General features: G+C 55.2%; 1 protein-coding gene across 13 annotated transcripts in view; it reads left to right on the forward strand.

The window, feature by feature from the left end:
• Positions 1-22,195, forward strand: part of SYNJ2 (synaptojanin 2) — a 113,592-nt gene that overhangs the window by 47,388 nt on the left and 44,009 nt on the right. For 10 of the 13 annotated variants that reach the window (XR_013830791.1, XR_013830792.1, XR_013830793.1 and 7 more), the window contains 6 exons: positions 6,612-6,695; positions 14,826-14,887; positions 17,068-17,164; positions 19,638-19,810; positions 21,175-21,256; positions 21,987-22,136. Coding sequence is in view for 4 of the 13 variants with exons in the window: in XM_079939355.1 (XP_079795481.1) it covers positions 6,612-6,695; positions 14,826-14,887; positions 17,068-17,164; positions 19,638-19,810; positions 21,175-21,256; positions 21,987-22,136 (648 nt within the window). In the remaining 9 variants the exon portion in view is untranslated. Of the gene's footprint in view, positions 1-1,250; positions 1,452-5,910; positions 5,946-6,075; positions 6,101-6,611; positions 6,696-14,825; positions 14,888-17,067; positions 17,165-19,637; positions 19,811-21,174; positions 21,257-21,986; positions 22,137-22,195 lie in introns of those variants that run through there. The other 3 variants (XR_013830797.1, XR_013830798.1, XR_013830799.1) reach the window with 3 other exon arrangements.

Raw genomic sequence — 22,195 nt, forward strand, 5'->3', positions numbered from 1 at the left:
ACCCTGAACCTGGTAACTGAGCGGGATTTAGGAGGTTTCCGGGGGCAGCCCTGGAGCGAGCCCCTGCGGTTCAGCCTTCGCCTCGTTCCCCATCCCGCCCTCGGGCAGAGAGTACCTTGTTTAGTGCCCCTTAGATTTTTTTGGATTTCAACCAGTTTTTTAAAAATTGGGGTCCCATCTACTTGTCAAGCAAGTCATTGATAAAGCAACTGTCCTCCTTATCACTGTCTGTTCCTAAACGATAAGACGTTTTAACACTGAAAATGTAAGAAGACGTAGTGGTTTCCTGGAACTGCTGTCACGAGCACCGCAAATGGTGGGAGTGGGGGCAGTGCTGAAAAGGACTGAAATGTATTGTCTCCCAGTCCTGGAGGCCAGAGCCCGAGATCAGGGCGTGCGCACCGCCGCGCTCCTTCTGAAGCCTCTGGGGGAGGAGCCTTCCCACTGGCAGCTTCTGACGCCCCGGCGGTGGCAGCGTCACTCCCATCTGGCTCCAGCACCACGTGGCATCTTCTCCCTGCGTGTGTGTGTTTCTCCCCTTTACATAAGGACACCAGGCATATTGGATTGAGGGCCCAGCCTACTCCAACCTGACCTTTCTTAACTAATTGCATCTGCAACGGCTCTTATCTCCAAGTAAGGTCACATTCCCAGGTGTTGGGGGTTAGGCTTTCAACATACTGTTGTTTTTTGCGGTACGCGGGCCCCTCACTGTTGTGGCCTCTCCCATTGCGGAGCACAGGCTCCGGACGCGCAGGCTCAGCGGCCATGGCTCACAGGCCCAGCCGCTCCACGGCATGTGGGATCTTCCCAGACCGGGGCACGAACCCGCGTCCCCTGCACCGGCAGGCGGACTTCCCGACCACTGTGCCACCAGGGAAGCCCCTTCAACATATCTTTCTGAGGGGGGCCACAATTCAATCCAACACAAGGACATAACCTGACATGAACAGGTCAGGACTGTGCTTTCAATGCAGCGCGTTTAGCTTTGTGAACAATCTCCCTATTGTCCTTGCTCTTCTCGTTTTTCTACAGACTAGGGTTGGGCCTCTGCTCTGGTTGTTCTAAGTGTGCCTGGTGACTTGCGCTTGTCTCCTGCCTGCCCCGTGTACGTGCTCGGAGGCAGGGACCCTGTCCCCTCCAGCAGCGTGCGGCCGGCCCGCGAGGCCTTACAGCCCGCAGCGCCCTGCCCCCGCCCCCGCCCCCGGCTCCTGCAGCCCACCCTGTTACTTAAATTGCCGGCACCTGCCTCCCTTCTTGGGCGCGGGGAGGGGTTTCTTGGCTCCTGTGAGCTTTGTGGGCTTCCGGGTTTGTGCTTTTCCTCCCTTTCTTCCCCCGCGCTGCTCTCGGGATGAGGCCCTCGCCCCGACTTTGCTCCCAGGAGCAGCGGATGAGCTGACAGTCAGCCAGACATCACCAGCTGCTGTCCTGCCGGGACCCAGAGGCTGCAAGTGAGCCCCACGGTGATTTCGTTTTCACAGACACACATGGGGCAGGAGGTCGTGGGCTTGCACCCAAAGCAGTTCCTCGTGGGGCGCGTGCGTTTCAGTCTGCTCCCCAGGGACCCCGTGCTCTCCACCACGGGAGGGAGGAGCCGGACGAGTCACACCAGCAGGGCCCCCAAACAGCGTGACCGCCCTGGCGTGTGGAGAAGGTGACCCCAGGGGACGGGTCGTTTCCCAGAGCCGATACAGGGGTGTCCTCGTCGGCAACACAGATGCACGTCCTGAGCCCCTCAGCTGAGTCTGAGCGGGAGCCTGCCGGGTGGGGTCACAGCAGGGAGGAGACAGACCAGCTGGCCCTCGGGGGTGCCTCCCACGGTAAGTGGTCAGTGCTCAGCTGTGAGCCTCCTACCTGGAGAGAGAAGGAAAGACAGCAGAGCAAGGGAGGGCAGGGAGAGGCCTGTGTGCTAGCGGAGGACCCTGCAAGGTGGGGAGTCTTGGAGGAGGGCCCTGGGAGGTGGGGAGTCTTGGAGGAGCACACTGGGAGGTGGGGAGTCTTGCAGGAGGACGCTGGGAGGTGGGGAGTCTTGCAGGAGGACCCTGGGAGGTGGGGAGTCTTGCAGGAGGACCCAGGGAGGTGGGGAGTCTTGCAGGAGGACGCTGGGAGGTGGGGAGTCTTGGAGGAGGACGCTAAGAGGTGGGGAGTCTTGGAGGAGAACCCTGGGAGGTGGGGAGTCTTGCAGGAGGACCCAGGGAGGTGGGGAGTCTTGGAGGAGGACGCTGGGAGGTGGGGAGTCTTGGAGGAGGACGCTGGGAGGTGGGGAGTCTTGGACGAGAACGCTGGGAGGTGGGGAGTCTTGGACGAGGACGCTGGGAGGTGGGGAGTCTTGCAGGAGGACCCAGGGAGGTGGGGAGTCTTGGAGGAGGACGCTGGGAGGTGGGGAGTCTTGCAGGAGGGCCCAGGGAGGTGGGGAGTCTTGCAGGAGGGCCCTGGGAGGTGGGGAGTCTTGGAGGAGGACCCTGGGGGGTGGGGAGTCTTGGAGGAGGACGCTGGGAGGTGGGGAGTCTTGCAGGAGGACCCTGGGAGGTGGGGAGTCTTGCAGGAGGACCCAAGGAGGTGGGGATCTTGGAGGAGGACGCTGGGAGGTGGGGAGTCTTGGAGGAGGACGCTGGGAGGTGGGGAGTCTTGGAGGAGGATGCTGGGAGGTGGGGAGTCTTGGAGGAGGACGCTGGGAGGTGGGGAGTCTTGCAGGAGGACCCAGGGAGGTGGGGAGTCTTGGAGGAGGACGCTGGGAGGTGGGGAGTCTTGCAGGAGGACGCTGGGAGGTGGGGAGTCTTGGAGGAGGACCCAGGGAGGTGGGGAGTCTTGCAGGAGGACCTAGGGAGGTGGGGAGTCTTGGAGGAGGACCCAGGGAGGTGGGGAGTCTTGCAGGAGGACCCAGGGAGGTGGGGAGTCTTGGAGGAGGACGCTGGGAGTGGGGAGTCTTGGAGGAGGACGCTGGGAGGTGGGGAGTCTTGGACGAGGACGCTGGGAGGTGGGGAGTCTTGGAGGAGGACCCAGGGAGGTGGGGAGTCTTGGAGGAGGACCCAGGGAGGTGGGGAGTCTTGGAGGAGGAATCTGGGAGGTGGGGAGTCTTGGAGGAGGACTCAGGGAGGTGGGGAGTCTTGCAGGAGGGCCCTGGGAGGTGGAGAGTCTTGGAGGAGGACCCAGGGAGGTGGGGAGTCTTGCAGGAGGACCCAGGGAGGTGGGGAGTCTTGGAGGAGGACGCTGGGAGGTGGGGAGTCTTGGAGGAGGACGCTGGGAGGTGGGGAGTCTTGGAGGAGGGCGGTGGGAGGTGGGGAGTCTTGGAGGAGGGCGCTGGGAGGTGGGGAGTCTTGGAGGAGGGCGCTGGGAGGTGAGGAGTCTTGGACGAGGACGCTGGGAGGTGGGGAGTCTTGGACGAGGACGCTGGGAGATGGGGAGTCTTGGATGAGGACGCTGGGAGGTGGGGAGTCTTGGATGAGGATGCTGGGAGGTGGAGAGTCTTGGAGGAGGACCCTGGGAGGTGGAGAACCACGGAGGGAGAGGAAGACACGAGGCGTCGCCTGCTTCGTGACCTGGCATTTAGAGAAATGGCAGGATCTGAAACCTCATGTCTGCACCTGAGGGTGCAGGCAGCAACTTGAGGACATTGGTACTGAGCCCGCGGCAGGAAGGAGCATTGGGTGGGGCAGCTTGGCCCCTCTTGTGTTGCCTGCAGGTCACCTCCGGCCTGTGCCCTCTGCTAAGGGACTGAGACCTCAGCCACTGGGAGGGGAGGTCCTGCAGCAGAGGCACGAAGGCGGCTGACGGGCTGCTTGCCTCTGTCATTCAGACCAGCGATGGCGCGAGACGGAGCAGGCTGGATCCCTGACGTGGAGACTAACTCTCAGGGAGCCAGAAAAGGGAGGTGTTTTCAAACCATCCACTCCTGCCTTGCTTTTATGCTTTTCCCTAAGAGAACAGTCTTTCTCCTCCAAGGCAGGCTGTGTATGTGTGCCCGTTTGTGGGTAGGGGGGTTTTGTGTGGGCATGCAGGCATATGTGTGTTGTGTATTTGCTTGTGTGCACACACGTATGTGTTGTGTGCACATTTGTGTTGTGTAGATGCATGTGTGCGCAGGTGTGGACGGCATCTTGGTCTCCCTGGGCGGAGTCTGCAGTCTTTTCGGCTCTGCTGGGAGTCCCACCTGGTGGGCTTGCTCTGCCGCCATGACTCGCGGCACAGAAAGTCCCCTCATTTACCCAAAGAAAACAAAAGATAACGATTTGGCTACTGAAGATAAGGCCCCTGGTTCATCAGGGAGGTTAGGATGACCGTGAGTGTCCTCCCGGGAATGCAGACCTGGAAGGAATTGGTTTGCAAACACTTCGTCCTGGACCAGAAGTTCAGCAAAAAGCCTTGTGGAGAAAAGTGTCTCTATCCAGTGGCGAGGCTTCCTGCTTTGTCCCTTTCTCGTTACGGTTGTTGGGCTGCTGCTCCCCCACTCTGTGAAAGGGGCGCGCTCGGTGCCAGGCCTGGCCTCGAGCCACACGCCGCGGTGGCTCCCCCTTCCTGAAGCCCCTCCTGCTCTGCGTTTCCCTCCCACCTCTGTTTGTCCCCTTCTAGATTCCCTCTCCTGCCCGCGGCCTGAACCCTGTTCCCATGTTCTGCGGGGCAGGAGGCTTCCGACCTGAACGGGAAGGAGTGACCGCCCTGGGCCCCAGAACGCTCCCTCCTTTGCTTCACGGCACGTCACCCCTCTGTGATCAGGTGACGCTAACTCCGTTGAGAGAGGGAAACCGAGGCAGGAGGTGGTTAAGGAACAGAGCCTGGGTCACCCCGCTGGGCAGAGGGGAGTGGGACCCGGGTCGGTGGTGTCCCAGAGCTCACGTGCTGACCTGCGTTCACTCTCCATCCTGTCTCTCCTCCCCCAGGGCCCCCAGGTGCCCTCTGTTAAAACTGCCTCGGTGAGGTCAGGCCAGGTGTTGAAGCTCCCGCTAGTTTTAAAACCTGTGTTCTTTCGCCCAGAAAGGAAAGCACTTTAAATCCATCACCACTGTGCGATGATGGGGGTGGTCCTACCACCTCGGGAACAAAGAGGTGGGTGTTCCTGGTGATAGGGTGGGCACAGAACTAGAATATTTTCATGTGGGAGGAGGAATAGAGAAATTTGGAGGCATCTTTTCTTTCTGCCCCGGGGGTGGGGCCCGGAGTGCTGGGACCGCTTGTCGGTGTTTTTCTGAAGCCGGTTCTGTGTTAAGTTCCAGCTCGAGAGGGGCGTGGTCTAATGCCGGAAGTAGCGCTTTTAGCACGTGTTAAGTAAAGTGAAGGGTAATCGTTCCTTAGCTTCCGTCAGGTCCCGGGCACTGTTATGAGTTGTCTTTACATAGGGATATTGGCTGAATCGGTGACTCTCAGCAATGTGGACACAGGCAGGGAGGCTGTATACCTTTAATCTCGCTGTAGCCTGTGCTCCCCGCAGTAGCTTACATAGCCGCCACTTTCTTCTGCTTTTGTCAGTGGAATAATGGAGCGTAACCAATTTGCTGGTGATCAGTATCTGAAAACAGACGAGTTCTTCACCCAGTACATTTTTTTCCTTTGGAGATTAAAGGATAGAGTTTCAGCTCAACATTATAACTCCCAGGCTCATGTAATTCCTGAAGTTCGGGGAACCTTCAGGTCTAATATTCAGGTCCTCCACTGCAGAATTACTAATGCATGTGTGATCTGAGCGTGATCTAGCCGCATGGAAAGCTGCCCTGTAAGGGAGCAGGCCGCTAAGAAATGGAAAGGGCCAGTAGCATCGCCTGAGGCCAGCCCTGCCAGGCCAGGGTAGAGTTACTCAGATAAAGGGCAGCATCTGATAGCTGCCGCAGCCCTCGCCCTCGTGATGCTGGGACTGTACTTTTTGTCCCTTTAGACCTCCCTGGCACTAGAGCATCAGTAAGGGCCTGCAGACGGGTGAGGAGTTGGTACAGCCTGGAAGAACTGTGTGTGGGGTAGGAAGGAGATACATTCCTTAACTTGTAAAGGATGGTCTGTGTCTGTGCAGGTGCTGTCACTCTGGAAGTTTGTGGAGGCTGTGTGTGTGTGTGTGTGTGCGTGGACTCCCTGACACATTCAAGAACACAGTGGTGTAGGGCCAGGACCAACTGTGAGTTCAGGTCAAGTCTTGACTTGCATTGTCAAGTGCAGGACCGACTAGTGCAGCTAACTAGGGCTTTGGGCTACAGCTGGTTCATTTCATTTCCTCCAGTCCCTTTCCAGTCGCTGTCTGCTACTTCGCCAGCTGACAGGGTGACAGTAGAGGGCTCCCAGGAAGGTCTTAGTTAAATCCCAGAGCCCATTTGCCTCTGTTCCTAAAATTGGTGGGGAGGGGACCGCTGGGCTTTTCGGGGAGGTCGCTCAGGTTGTGGGATTTCCATCCACCCATACCCTCCTCCTCGGAGGCTGGGGGGCAGCGGAGCAAGCCTGTGAGCGCCGGCCGGCCTGCGGGGCGGGGAGCTGCTCGGCCAGGCTGGGAGAGGGGCAGAGGGCGCTCAAGCCCGCCGTCGCCCTTCGCTCTGGCTGGTGTCGGGTCTCAGGCAGCCGGATCCCGTTACCGGCCCCAGGACATTCGGTTTCATTGACGAATACCTCTCCCTTTCTGTCTCCTTGTGGTGTAGATGATTTACATGGATGATGGAGTGTCGTCTTTTGTTCAGATCAGAGGCTCCGTTCCGCTGTTTTGGGAGCAGCCAGGGCTTCAGGTAGGTAATAAAAAGCCTGTCCGAGTGTGTCTCTTCTCTTCTAAACGGCTGTGAGTTGTTTCTTTTAGTCATATTTCTTTCATGGCAGTTTCTGGTCTTTTTCCCCAGCCCAGTTGGATTGAGCTGAGTTGTCACAGTGTGTGTGCACGTGTGTGTGAGCGTGCACGTGTGTGTGAGCGTGCACGTGTGTGTGTGTGCGCGTGTGTGTGGTGTCGTACACGGAGACATATACGTTGTGTGATTTTCCGATCTCAAGCTCGCTGATGACACTGGTGAGGTGGAAGGTCTTTGCAAGTAAGTGGACCACATCGTGTGATTGCAGTTACCTTCACTTAGACCCAAGTTCAGTGTGTTGAGAGCGTGGCCTAAGATGTCTTTTTTTTTTTTTTTTGCGGTACGTGGGCCTCTCGCTGTTGTGGCCTCTCCCGTTGCGGAGCACAGGCTCCGGACGCGCAGGCTCACGGGCACGAACCCGTGTCCCCTGCATCGGCAGACGGACTCTCAGCCACTGCGCCACCAGGGAAGGCCCCCTAAGATGTCTTTAGAGAGTCGCGACTCTCCTGGAAAGCTTTGAAAGGTTTTGGGGGCCCCAGCGGCCGTGTGGCAGGTCTGGCGTTTGGAGGTGCTTGTTGTGGGACCGCGTGCGAACTGCACGGAGCTTTCATGTGATTTCTAAAAATACTCCTTGCCGTCCCAACAGGGCACTGGCCGGTGCCAGAGGTATTTGGCCTTCTGTCTCCTGGGACGAGTTCAGGGTGTGGGTCCAAGAGCACGTCTGTCGTCAGTGGAGGGGCACACTGCTTTCCTACCTGGGAGGGTCACGGCCGAGGGGACCTGATTCCTCCACACCGATCCCGGTGTTCCCGCCTGGCTGGAGGGGACGTGGGTGCCCTCAGGAGACCCCTGTGCCCGGGCCTGCGTCGCCTTGGCTCTCCTTCCCGAGCGCTCTGTGTGACGGTGGCTGGGTCACCAGCCGGTGACTAGAGAGGCCCAGGGCCACCTGCCAGGCTCTTGGCGTGTTTGACGCGCTGGGTCTCACCCGCCCTTGACTTGACCCAGCCTCAGCCGTGGGCACTTTGTCCTCATGCTGTCATCGTGCGGTTGGAAGCCATGGAAAGGAACCTTGTCAGCCCTTAGGTGAGACGGGTGGATGAGTGTCTCAGTTCCGTGGGCAAAAGCTCAATTAACATTCATTGTTTCCACGAGAAAGGAACAGCTAAGACGTGTGCAGCAGCTGATGGCATTAAGTGGTGGCAGAAGGGTGCGCCCCTGAGGATGGGTGGAGATCTCCTCTGGAGGCCATCCCAAGAGAGCTTTGTTTTCAAACAGCTCTACTGAGATATAATTTGCATACCTAAACCTCACCCATATAAAGTGTACAATTCTATGGTTTTTAATGGATTCGCAGAGTTGTGTAACCATCACCATCATCTAATGTTAGAACACTTTCATCACCACTAAGAAAACCATGGACCCATCCGTGGTCACTCCCCATTCCCTCCCCGAGGCCTGGGCAGCTGTTCTACTTTCTGTCTCTATAATTTGCCTATTCGGGACATTCTCAAAGGGGTTTTGAAACTTGATTTTCTTTAGATTTGGAGTTTTCCTTTGATTTGTAAGAAACCCCCAAACTGGGAGATGGTTAGGATAGAGTATTAGAATTTGGGAAGGACCCTTTGAAATTCATCTGTTTTACTCTCACGCAGTTTGGGATGGCTCCGTTATTATTATCAGCTAGTTTCTCCTTGCTTTGCACACCGTCTGTCTCTACAGGGTGTTCCAGGGGACGTGCCACACCAAGTCTGAATTCTCAGACCTTCAGAAACCTTCGTGGTTCCCCCTTTCTCCATTTCGTCTTCTCCAGGGCCTTCCTTTGGCCATTTCTGTCTTATTTCTAGGACTCTCCACACTCTGGTCTCCCTCTTCTAAAAACAAGACAAAACTTGTCAGTCCCCTCTTTAATTTTGGTCTCCAGCTTGACTCCTCTGGTGCTCCAGACACAGCCTGACCCTGCATTGGAACAACTGTCCCCCAGTCTGACTTGGGTCCGCATCCATGGACCTTGGGTGGCTTGCTTTTCTGTAGCTGTAGCATCTTTTAGACTCATAACACTTGTTAAGCCTCTTCCACAGCCTCCGTGGTTTCTTCAAAATAAGTTTCAAAAGGCTTTAGCGTTCATGAATCTTAAGGATTTGCTCACCTTTGGGTTTGATACCCGTGTTTATCCTCTAAATACAATCCCTCATCAAAGAGAGATGAGGTCATCTTCCTAGGGCACAGGAGGGCAACTTTCAGTCACCCTACCCGAACTATCAATAGCAAGCCTGATGAGCAGTCCTGGTTGTTTTTCTCTATTTTGAAAAATTCCCCCTCCTTCTTCACTTAGGTTAGATGAAAAGTGCAAAGATTTGGGGGTAAATAGCTTGCTTTTTAAGTTGCAGTGTTGCGCCTTCGCCCTTTTGCAGTTACCCCAAGGGAGTGGATGAGCCCCGCTGGGGTTGGGGCACGGAGGTGCGCAGAGAGGACCGTGGGATGATGGTTCGTCTGCACGTTATCACGGGCGTAGTGCCTTCATTACAAACTCCTGGGTCCTGACTGCATTTCCAGCAACCATGCACCTTTAGCAGTTCATCTTTATCTTGTTAGTAGGTTGTGCAGATTATAAATAGCCTTAGTTTACTCTTCTGTAAAATGGGATTGACGATAACAATCTCCTAGGGTTATGGAGAGGATTAAATATCATAGGATGTATTAGAATGTAGCTCAGTGTCTAGAATCTGAAAAGTACTAAAAAAGGTGGCTGTTAATGGTATTAATAACGTAAGTTATAGCATCTAAGAGACAAAAAGCACAAGTTGGCATTTGCATCAGGAGAAGCACGGCTCTTTGCGTCCTGCAAGCGGAGTAGGAGTTTCCTGTGAAGGCCCCACGAGGACACCATGCGGTGTAGTGACGGTGTCCTCACGTTTTTGCATTCATGCGCGGCACAAGCACCGGTCTCCTAGGCTCTTCCACTTCCCAGCCCTCATGCACAGCCTGGGGAAGCCATTTATTCATCCCACAGACACTCATCACGTGGTACATGTAGGCACCTGACATCGGATGTCCCCCCCGACTTCGGGGTGGAGGTGACAGGACATAACAGTGTTGTACGACTAGAGCTGGGAGAGAGGAAGGCTGAGATCCCTGTGGCAGCTCTGGGGACGGACAGTCCACTCAGGCTGCAGGGGTGGGTGTCTGAACTGACCTGAGAGGGATTGGGTGGAATCACCCAGGCCAGGAAGGCAGCCTGCAGAGGGAACCACAGATGCAGGTGTTGCAACCGCTGCGTCAGAGCACATCTGGGGACCTGTGCTGGCTCTGCTCCCTGCAGCCCGGGCATGGGGGACAGGGGTCGTGGTGAAAGGTGAGACTGGAGAGGCCGGCGAGGCCCAGATGAACATGGGTTTTGTATGTTACGCTAAGGAGTTTGACTTTTACCCCGGTGGTGGCCAAACTGCTGCACATTAGAATCACCTGGGCAGCGCATAAAATTCCTGGCACTCGAGGTGCATGCCATCCCAGTTACATCAGCACGTCTACGGGTGGGAGCAGGCATCGGTACTGTTTTGAAGACCCTTAGATGACTCCAATGTGCAGAAGGCTTGGGAATCACTCAAGGTTATGCTGGTAAAACAGTTTTTTTGGGGCCAGGAGGGAGAAGTTTGGGTTTGTAGCATTTGCCCATTTCCGTGGTGTAAATACTCCCATCAGAGCTGATTTCAAGCCAACAGCTTGAACTCGGAGCTGGGAAGAGGTGTGCGTGCCGTGGCTTGTGAGCCGGAAGGAGCTGGCTCTGTGCGCTCTGGACGCTGCGCCAAAGGGTTCAGGGGGTGGGTGATGAGGCCTAAGTAAGCTTTGGAGTTTGGAGGAAGAAGATGGAAGGTAAGGACACCAGGTGGGACGCTGGCATGGATCCATATCAGAGACGCTGGCTTTAACTAGGGGAGGCCATGGAGGGGGAGGGAGAGGTTCGGAGATGCTGTCTGTGGCCCTGGGACCCTCTCAAGTGCTCAGGGAGGCTCTGTGTGGACTCAGCCAGGCATTATTCTTCCAGCCACTCCCTCCGGCTCAGCCTGGAATCTTTGGGATTGAACCTCTGACTTTAGGGACCAGACAGGAGTGAATGGCTGATGTCCACCTGGCCGGGGGAGGAAGGAGACTAAAAAAAGCAGCGCGGTCAGTTACTGAGTGCCGGGGCCAGCAGTGGTTTCATTTCAGCCCCGCGTGAAGCTGCTCCCTGAGGCTCTGACAGACTGTGGCCTCAGGACTAGGTGACACCAGAGAGGAGAGATGCAGGTCAGCGTCGGGACGTGCGGCCTTAGGCAGCTGGACTAACGGGTTGTCGAGCTGATGGACGAATGACCTCCCGGAGAGTGTCCGAGGCCCCCCTTCTGCCCACGCCCCGTCCACTTAGGAGGCGGGGGGACATGGCTGTGGGCAGGGTGCCCTGTGTGCGGGTGTAGACACAGACCCCCGGGCTGCTCTCGTCCCGCTGCCTTGTCCCCTCACAGGCATTCAAACCCCCAGCAAAAAGGGAACGACGACGATGATTAGGTGGAAACCAGCACCTCTCAGACTGTAGCCTGGGGGGCGTGTGTGTGCATATGTGAGCCACCTTGTGCAGGAGTCACCTGGGTACTTGTTAAAACACAGGTTCCTGGCCCCACCCCTGGAGACCTTCATTCAGTAGGTCTGAGGTGGGCCCTCAAATCTGCATTTCTAACAAGCTCTCAGGGCACACTGATGCTGCCGGTCCGGGGACCACACTTTGAGAACCACTGAAGTCAGGGATCCTTTCTGCCCATTTACTGCCCTGGTCATTCACTGTGGGTGGTGCCCTTAGTGTCATCAGCAGTGACGTTGGACTGACTGCTGTGGGGATGGGAACACGCCTCCAAGGGTCCTTCCTTGCCCTGTCCACACAGAGAGTCTGGGTGAGGGAGAAAGGGCCGAGGCATCCGAAGGGCCGTGCCCTGTCCCGGGGCTGGGCCGTGTCCTCTCCTGCTGTGGGCTGCTGCCTCCTGACTGGCCCCCAGCTTCCCCGAGTCCTGCAGATGCAGTCGTGCAGACTCGCTAGAAACACTTACGTGTGTTTTGGGGTCTTTGCACAGTGACCCAGTTGGTGGGAGTCAGCCAGGGACGGGAATTCAGGGTCTCCCGTCCCTTTGCCATCTCCACAGCACCCGGTGCCGTGTGGACCCCAGGTGTCAGGCTCACTAACTCAGACCTGCATGGGTTATGCAGTTCGTAACGGGACTTAGGTAATTCTTATCTCAGGGGAAGTTTAGAGCCAGAGATGGAGCTTCTGAGCCCCGAACCATTTTCTGATTCTCTTACTTGCTCCCATGGGAGTGAGTCTGAAAACAGCCGTACCTTCTTCCTGAAGCCAGGGGGGATTTCTTGCGGTGACTGACAGGCAGACGTGGAGCAAGTGGCCCCCGGGGCTCAGGGTCCCCTCAGAGGGTGGCTGGAGGAGCGTGGACTCGCTTTCCGCCGGCACCTTCCTTGTAAGTTCAGAAGAAAGACGGGCTGACCTGCCTTGGGTGCAGGACATGACCGTCTTCTGGGAACTCAGGGGCTGTGATGGTTTTGGGGGTTAAGTCACTGGCATTTCGTCAGCCAGGTGTCAATGGCCATCAGGAAGGGAGGGCAGAATACACACAAGATGAAGGTGTTTGGGTTGAGCCTTTCTTAGGAGCACCCACAGTTAAGAGCAAGATGCCTCCTTTTCGATGCCTTACTTTACTGGCTCATTTCCTTCGTGACCAACGTTTCTTAGGACCAGAAGGGACTACAGACTTTATTTGTAGAGTCATTTATGTGGACAAACCCAATGCCAGTAATTTCTAAATCTATTGCTGAGACACTAGTTTTCTAGATGGGTACTTTCCTCACGTGTGGAGAGGGACAGAGGTATTATCTGCAGCGTTAAGGGTCATAAAATAATGCTTCTCCCATGTTCAGTAATATCTACATCTGATGGTATGGATGAATCCAAGGACACCACTCTTACAACCTTCAATACCAAGCAAAACTGAGCAGTACATTTGAAGAAACTTTTTATCTTGAAATGATTTCAGACCTACAGAAAAGTTGTAAGAACGGTGTTGAAAGGACCCTTACACATCATTACCCGGATTCACTAAATGTTAACATCTTGCCACACACACCTATGCTTTATTTATTTCTGAATCACTTGAGAGTAGGTTGCATACATCTGTTTAGTCTGTTTACTTGTTAATGTTTCAGGATGTTTTCCCAAGGAGCAAATATATTCTCTTACATCACCACAGGGTAGGTACACATTCAGGAAATTTAACGTGGACACAGGACTTTAATCAGATCTGCAGCCTATATTCCAGGTTTATCAATTTTCTCAGTAATTAGTGTCCATCGTGGCTCCTTTCCCCCTTCAGTCCGGGATCCAGGCCAGCATCACATCCTGTATTTAGTTCTCACGTTTCCAGTCTCCTTTAATCTGGACCAGTTCCTCTGCCTTTCTGTCTTTCCTGAAGTTGATGTTTTTGGAGAATGTAGGTCTTCTTTTTCTGTAAATTGAATGTTCCTCATTTGGGGGTTTCCTGATATTTCATTATGACCAGGCTCGGGGTACTGATTCCTGGCCAGAATGCCGATCGACCGTGTCCTTCTCAGAGGTCCTTCCCATCTGGAAGTCCCCAGTGTCCCTCTGCCCCTCATTAGTGATGTTAGTTTTGAAAGCTTGGACAAGGTGTTCTTCAGTTTCTCCACTTATGCTTAATATGTGTTGTTGTTTTTTTGTGGTACGCGGGCCTCTCACTGTTGTGGCCTCTCCCGCTGCGGAGCACAGGCTCCGGACGGGCAGGCTCAGCGGCCATGGCTCACGGGCCCAGCCGCTCCGCGGCATGTGGGATCTTCCCGGACCAGGGCACGAACCCGTGTCCCCTGCATCGGCAGGCGGACTCTCAACCACTGCGCCACCAGGGAAGCCCAATATGTTTTACTTTTCAACTAACAAGTGATTTATGGAGACACTTTGAGACCATGCAAGTGCCCTCCTCCTCATCAAATTTCCCCCCAAGATATATGGCCAATGGATGATTTTTGCTGAATAATTTTTTACTATGATTGATATAAGATGATGATTTTCCACCACTCCCTCCATGTTTATCAGTTGGTATTTTCCGTAAGGAAGAACCCTCTCTTCTCCCTGTCCCACACGTGCCCCCCGGCTAGCCATCTACCCAGGCAGCCACCTACCCATGCACCTGCCCACCCATCCATCTGTCCATCCACTCATCCACCCATCCATCCAGCTCTCATCTGTATAGATTCATGGATTCCTATTTTATTCATCAGGTTATAATCCACTGCTGTCCTTACATTATTTATTTATTTTTTAACGTTTTTATTGGAGTATAATTGCTTTACAATGGTGTGTTAGTTTCTGCTTTATAACAAAGTGAATCAGTTATACATATGTCCCTGTATCTCTTCCCTCTTGCGTCTCCGTCCCTCCCACCCTCCCTATGTCCTTATATCATTCGATGTTCAGATTGTCCCAGGTCTGTTCAGAGAGAGTCCCCTCAGGCAATAACAATAAGTAGTTTTAAGTTTGTTTTTTAAGCTTCCAGTGTTAAATAGGTAGTTCTAAACAATAAGGCAAGGTCGTTTGCAGGTAGTCATGACAGCTCAGATTTTAGGGGCAGTCAAGATCCCTGGAGTTGCAGAAGAGGCTGGAAGCGGTTTCTTTCTCCCGATTGGCTTAGCCTCACCTCCGTACCACAGAAGGGTTTGTGGATCTGATGTGGGCCTCGTGGTCTTACCCTGAAGTTTGTCTTCTGTTTGTAGCAGAGCCCAGCCGGCGTGGTCCATGCTGCAGTTAGGACGGGGCTGAAGCAGAGCCAGGCGCGGGCTGAAGCAGAGCCAGGCGCAGGCTGCAGCACCTGCGTTCAGGGCCCGGCCGTCCTGAGCTGTACATTGGCCATGGAGGGGCCGAGTGGCTCCTACTTGTGGCCTGGCTGGCAGCAAGAGGGCGAGTGGGAAGGCCATCGCGTACTGGGTTCGCAGGGTGGGAGGAGTCACCGGTGTCCTTTCTCTTTGATTTAGGTGGGTTCCCATCATCTGAGACTCAACAGAGGCCTGGAAGCCAACGCCCCTGCTTTCGACAGGTAGGGTCCTCCGGCCGCATCCGAAGTCTGTTGTCCTTCCTCCCATCAGACAGTAGTACAGGAGCCAGGGTGCCATGGGAAATGGGAGACCCCAAATCTGGAATCTGAATCTGCTTTTTACTTTGGTTCTTTATACAAAAAGGCAGCTTACAAAATGGAATGTTTACTTGCTTTCAGTTTTCCGTGAAGGTTCATTCATAAATGCTCAGGTAACACTTTGCAATTATTTTATCTTATCAGTTCCTTCTGCATTGAAGCTTTATCCATTTGTCCTGGTTAATAAGGGATCATCTAAACTGTAGGATATTTCTAAGCTGGTTTGTTTGTGTTTTTAAGGTAACATATTCCCAGGCTTTAAAAAGTCACAGTGTGGAAAGGTATAAAGGAAGACGTAGAAGTACCCTAACTCCCAATTCCCACTGTTAGTTAGTTTTCTATGTATAGTTCTAGAAAAGATTCTGACTTATACATAGTTCTTTTTTTTTTTTTTTTTTTGCTTCATTGGGTCTTCGTTGCTGCGTGTGGGCTTTCTCTAGTTGCGGCGAGCAGGGGCTACTCTTCATTGCGGTGCACAGGCTTCTCATTGCGGTGGCTTCTCTTGTTGCAGAACACAGGCTCAAGGCGCACGGGTTTCAGTAGTTGTGGCTTGTGGGCTCTAGAGCGCAGGCTCAGTAGTTGTGGCGCATGGGCTTAGTTGCTCCGCAGCATGTGGGGTCTTCCCGGACCAGGGCTCGACCCCATGTCCCCTGCATTGGCAGGCGGATTCTTAACCACTGCACCACCAAGGAAGTCCTCAAAGTAATTTTTTAAAATGTTTGAATCATTCTAGCCGAAGCTTCATTTGGACTTTAAATTTGCTTGCAGCCTTCTTATTTACCTTAAGATTGGTGACACCAGCCCCCCTAATTAGCATGTTACACACAGGGCACACTCAGTGCTGAGCAGCTCAGACTCCCCACCTGAGCAGGGCCTGCTCTGTCTGCACCTGTCAGACCTCAGGCCAGGATGCACCTTCTCCGGGGAGGTGGAACCAAAAGAGCCCGGAGGGGCCAGGCCACACATGTTGTTTCTTCTGGCACCTTCCCCCGGGGCTTCCACATAGCATGGCTCCAGGGGCCGTGCACAGCCTACCGGCTGTGAGGAGGCCCTGATCTCCCAGATTTGACCCAGCCCTGCATCCTCCCCCTGGGAGGGACGGCAGACAGGGCAGGGCTGCCAGGAGCATGGCCCTGGGAGAATGCTTCTTCATGGGGGCGGAGCTTGTCTTCAGCTGTCTGCAGAGGGACATAAACTGCCCACTTCAGGATCCACATTCGTCTGCGCAGTGCTGTCCCTCCGAGTTAGTAAGAGAGTCCCTTTTTTCTCTTATTGGGCTAAAAATGGTTCTTTTGTGATAATTAACTTTAAAAAATTCCATTTATGGGACAAACATGTTACTGTAGAAATTTGGAAAGTACAAAAAATGTTTAAAAGAAGGAAAGAACTTAAAATCACATAAAATTCTACCACTTTTAACATTGTGGTGTGTTATTTTTTTCTCGTGTTAGATGTTAAGATTGTAGTATTAAATTAATTTTACATTTGCTTTTTGCATTGTGTATTTCCCCTTTTTAAAAAAACTACATTTAAATATTTCTAACAGTATTAAAATTATAAAGTTACTTTTCAAAAGCTGCTGGTAAAAGACAAATATTAGAGTCTCTCCCTGCTATTTCAATGTATGTATTTAAAAATAGTCTCTGGTATACAAAGAACTTTCCTAAGACCGAAATTTCATTATACCTTCTGGTTGAGGTTAAACATCACGAAATGCAGCACTTAGATGAAAAAATTGGACCCTGAGGTTGATGCTTCTCCCACCAGTTTTTCTAGTTCTTAGGAGGTACCAAGTGAAGTGGATTAACTTCAGAGATACGCACGTCACCTTTCTAAGGCCCTGTTAATGAAAGGCCAGGTTAGCTGTTCTGGGTTTAATGGAGGACTTTACAGAAAGTCCAGCGTATCCTCCACCTGATACCACGTGTGTTTAGAAGTTTGATGTGCTGTGTACTCTTGGCCAGTGCCTTTCGTGGGGAACAGCTCATCCAGGACCTCCAGTGCCTGGCAGGTCCCCTCAAGGACGGGGCCGTCAGCGTGTGTCGCGGGGACATGGCATCATGCGTGGCCCTGCTCTGTTGCAGGCACATGGTGCTTCTCAAGGAGCAATATGGGAAGCAAGTGGTCGTGAACCTGCTGGGGAGCAGAGGCGGAGAGGAGGTGCTCAACAGAGCCTTCAAGGTACCTGGCTTCCCCGCCTGGGAGGGCAGGGAGTGAGGGAGCCGAGGGGCCCCTGCTCAGGGTGGGCTTCCATGGGGACTGGGGACAACAGCCCTGCTTTCCCCACGTCGGGGGAGGCTTTTTCCATCAGAGCTTCTGCATCAGGTGATTCGGGCTACTGACAAATGCAGTTTAATTTTTGTACAGCAATGGTTGGGAGAATTTGCTCAAAATGAAAACAGAGCATCTCCCATCTCCAGGTGCATTTCCTCCACTGCTCCCCACTGGGGCATCGACCACTCAGGGTGGCCAGGCCTTTCCCTGGCTCTCTTGGACGGACACACACACGCGTGAACGCACACATGCATGCACGTGCACACATACGTTTGGGCTTCACCCCACGCATCTCTGACCTGCTCGGGGAGCCAGAGTTCCCTCTTCCCTTGTTGGTCTGGCCCAGCTGCTGGCCAGCACCTTGTGGCACGTTCACACAGACACCCGCAGGGCACTTGTGCCTCGCTTTAAAGCAAGCAACCCTAGATAATTTCCTCCGGTGAACATGGAGCCTTCAAGTCATCCATCCTTGTGTGGGCTGCCCCTGAGAGCTGCTTCCTGTGTCCAGCTTTCCGTGGGCTCCCCGCGGCTTCCGGCACACGTTCAAGGGAGATGCGTGGAGAAACCCTGGGCGGGGAGGGAGCCGTGAGCAAAAGGCTCCGCCCACCTCGCCTGCATCTCTCTGTTCCCAGTGCTCCCACGTGTATTCGGTCTACTGTAGGCCAAGCTGCAGAATGAGCTGTGGGCTGTGGGCCTCCACAGTCCTTTCCCAGCAGTCCATGTTCCCTGCTGAATGGGAAAAAAACCCTGTGGTTGTTCAGAGCTCAAGGAAGCCCCTTATGGAGAGAGTTTGAAGTCACACCTCCCTTCACGGGAAGAGTGTTCCCTGTGGTCCTGGCCCCTGGCCAGTAGAAGCTGAATCCAGCTGGGCGCTCATTTCCCTCTGTTTAGGGAAGCCATGTGCTTGGAGCTGAGACTTGCTGGTGGCCAGTTTCACTTGGCCAGACCTGCTTTTCCTGTTTGGTTTGTTGCTACTGGCAACAAGCTCGGGAAGCATCTCCGCTGCCACCCATCTTGGCAGCCGTGCGGGCAGTTTATTTTAAGGAAGAAGAAGGGGAAAAAAAACCCTCAAGAACTTTTCCCCTTTATGCCTTGATGTTGGGGAGAAGGTGTCCTCAGCACGCCCCCATCAGCTGGTGGGCCCCTGCGCTGGAAAGGCAGGAGGTGACTGCAGGCCTCTGGCCCAGCAGGGGAGACCAGACCCCTGGGCAGGTAGGAGGTAAGAGGTGGACCTTACCTGGAGAGACCTGGGTCATGGTCCCAACTGGGGTATCACATAGAAGGCGCTCCCTCAGCCTGTCAGCTCTGCCACGCTGAGGGCCACGCACAGGCAGCCGGCCTGTGACCCGTGGTTATCAGGCCACAGGGGCCAGGCACTTGCTCCAGATCGTGAAGCCCCCGAGTGTGAATGCTTCAGCCTGGCCGACTGCTTCCCAGCAAGACCTTCCTGATGACGGCAGCGGGGCGCTGACTTGCGTTCTAGCTCAGGAGGGACGGGCGCTCAGAGTCCTCGGGACCAGATGGCCTGAAGCCCTTCTAGTCCTTCAGAGCCACTCGTCTCTGGCTGGGCAAATGCTGGACAAGGCTGACCTGAAGCCGCATGGGAGGGTGTGGTTGGCGGCCCGAGGCTGGGTGCGCTGGGAAGGCAGTGGTTCATCCTTCGCCCCGGGGCTGCCTGGTGAGGGTGCTGAGGAGTTGCTGGCTGAGGCTCCTGGTGTGGAAGGCAGACCTCGGCCAGGGCACCATGCCTGCCAGGCACCCACTGGCCGTGCTTCCTCACGTCTGGCTCCGCCTTCAGTCCAGCTCACGTGCTGGCCCCGGGCCCGAGTGGGCCCTGAGCCCCTGTCTCCCCCACCCTGGAGTTTCACTGGGCTGCGCCTCCCCTCACTGGGCGGCCTGGAGGACTTGCCGAGGGACCTGGCCGCCTCTGAGCACACCCTCCCGGAGTCTTGCCTTGTCAGGGCGGGACTGGTTACCAGGGCAACAGGAGCTGGATTATGAGCTCCGCAGCCTGCTGTGCTGCCCTGTACCTGGTGTGCCTGTGGCACTCGGGTGCCTGCAGAACAGAGCAGTCCTTCCCCGTGGGCGTCCTCCAGAGAGCCCTCTGGGAGGTGATGTTGGTGCAGGGCCCTGGGCTGCCCCGGGGAGCCACACCCACTCTGGCTGTCTTTTGTCCAAGGTGGACCTTGTGCCCTTCTGCAGGCAAGAGGCTCTTTGTGGTTTTGGCCCCAGGGCCTTTGTTCTGTGCTGCCCTTTCCGGGTCGGGGCTGGTAAACCACAGGGTCCACCGTAAGCCTTCAAGCTAAGCCCTGCACCGTGTCGAGTGACACAGTTGGCCGCTCAGATGCCCTGCCACCCTCTCCCTTCCGTCCCCTTTCAGAAGCTGCTCTGGGCTTCTTGCCACGCTGGCGACACGCCTATGATCAACTTTGACTTCCATCAGTTTGCCAAAGGCGGGAAGCTAGAGAAATTGGAGAACCTGCTGAGGCCACAGTTGAAGCTGCACTGGGATGACTTTGATGTGTTTGCCAGGGGCAAGAATGTAAGTCCACGGTGAGTCTCACCTGCATCTTGTCGTCCCGCCGGGTGAGCTGCCGAGTGGCAGGGGCTCTGCCAGGAGCGCGCCCTCCCTCGCCGCTCCTACACTTGCAGTTTCTGGGGCCGCGGGCTCGGTGATATCGGGCACCTTGGATTCTGGCCTTCTCCTTTCCCTTCCCACAATTGGAGATGCTTGTGAATTTTGTGAGCAGATGATAAATCATGGTTTTCTGGCAAAATGGACTGATGGCGGGGACCGGGTTAAACGGTGGAGCCATGGTGACCGTATAACTTATCATCCGAACTGTGATGAAAATTAGCAGGAGTGAAGGGGGGCAGCTGGCATAAACCCGATTGCCTAAGGGAACTGGGATGTGGATTCCCTGCTCAGAGTGGAGGAGAAGGAAGTCCAGTTTCTGCGATTCCATATTTGCAGATTTGCCCACTTGCTGAAGTTTATTTGTGACCCCAAACTCCTGGAGCGTTCACGGTCACTCACCAGACCTGCTCAGAACAGTGAGAAAGTCGAGGCGCCTGCCGTGCACGTTCCCGGCTGAGGTGGGGCCGGGCCCCGCTCGGCCTTCTTGTTTCAACTCCCCTGCAAACAGGTGTTCCCGTACCGTCTGCAGAGTGCCACGTCTTCGCTATTTTGTGCATCTTGTCGGAGATTTCACTGCTTAAAATGCCCCCCCCCAGGCGTGGTGCTAAGTGCTGTCCAGGGTCCTAAGCCCAGGAAGGGTGTGACGTGCCTCAGGGAGAGAGTACGTGTGTTCGTTCAGGCACGAGTTACAGCGCTGATGGCCAAGACTTGATTGTGGATGAATCAACAATATATATTAAATTATGTGTCTTTAAACAGAGACACACATAAAACAAGGTTATGTATGGATTAGTCGATGAAAATACGCGAGTAGAGGCTCACGGGAACATAGCCCCCCAGGAGCAGTGGCTCCGCGGCTGCTGCTTTGCTGACAGTTCAGTTCGCTAACGGTTCACGCAACTTTCTAGAACGTGACTAGGGTGACAACGAGATTTGACTGTCTTTGTGACGGCCCTGGTGTGCAGGCTGCCGAGAGCGCGCTCTGGACTCGGCCACCCCTCCAGCAGTGCTGGGACCCACCGCGCCGTGTACCGCTGGGGAGCCCCCGCTGGGGTTTCCGTGGGGAAGACAAACAGCTTAGGATCCACCGGGCTGAGTAACTCTGGTGGCTTTGGGCTGCCCGGGTGGGCTCTAGTTGGCAGGCGGCCTACCAGACAGGAGGTGAGGGGTTCTTTCTCGGGACGAGGCTCCTTGGGGACCTGCAGTCAGATGGGCCGTTGTGCCACGGGCAGTGCTCCTTCCAGCAGAACTTGTAACTTGTGTGTGTTGTTTCCCAAAGTTTTCAGAAAGGCACTTTGCGGATGAACTGTCTTGACTGCCTGGACCGAACCAACACGGTGCAGAGCTTCATCGCCCTCGAGGTCTGTCTCTCGGGCCGTCTGTGTCCTGTCCTGTGCCTTCAGGGGGATGGGCTGGGCTCAGCACCCTTGTCGGCAAGATGAGGGAGGCCTCACTGGGCTGACGTTCCCACTGTGGGGAGGGGACAGTGACGTGTCCGGCATCTAGAGAGAGGTCTCCCTGGGTAGCTGGCTTGCCGATGCCGTGAGATACCTTTGGCCTATCACAGGCACACTTTCACACACTCTTTGGAATGCACCCCGGACATGGTGGCCCAAAGGTGCTACCATGGCCCAAAGGAGAAACGGTAGCCGTGGGTAGTGATTATCGTGAACGTTCCCTTAGAGGAAGGCAGGGTGAGACCGCCTGAGATGAGGCTGGGTTTGAAGCCTGGGAGGGAGTTTGAAGCCTGTGGTCTGCTGCCTGGGTGGCCTGTCCTGGCTGACCGCTGGGAGGAGGAGTGGGGTCCGCGCTGCCTGCCGTCCATCCCTTGCTGTCCTGTTTTGCGGGTAGTATGGGGGAGGGAGGGGGAGGGTGTCAGAGGAGGGCTGGGTGAAGTATAGGTAAAGTTGGGTGAGCCGTAGAAGCCCCATTCTCTGCTGCGAGGGTGCCCTGTCCTCTGGGGGCACAGAGTCACCCACAGCAACCCTCTGAGTAGGAACTCATGGGGATGGTGCCTGGTGGTGTCCCCTGGGCCTCTGCGGGGCAGCTTCCGGGTGAGAAGTTAGTGACCACTGTCCGCTCCTCTCCCAGGTCCTCCACCTGCAGCTTGAGAGCCTAGGGCTGAATTCAAAGCCCATTGCCGACCGCTTCGTGGAGTCCTTCAAAGCCATGTGGTCTCTGAACGGGCACAGCCTGAGCAAGATGTTCACGGGCAGCCGGGCCCTGGAAGGGAAGGCCAAGGTAAGGGCAGGCCGCGGGGGCAGGGGGCGGGTGGTGCCCGTGCGGGCCCCTCTCACGGC

This window comes from Stenella coeruleoalba (genome assembly GCF_951394435.1).
Source record: "Stenella coeruleoalba genome assembly, chromosome: 12".
Taxonomy (NCBI): domain Eukaryota; kingdom Metazoa; phylum Chordata; class Mammalia; order Artiodactyla; family Delphinidae; genus Stenella; species Stenella coeruleoalba.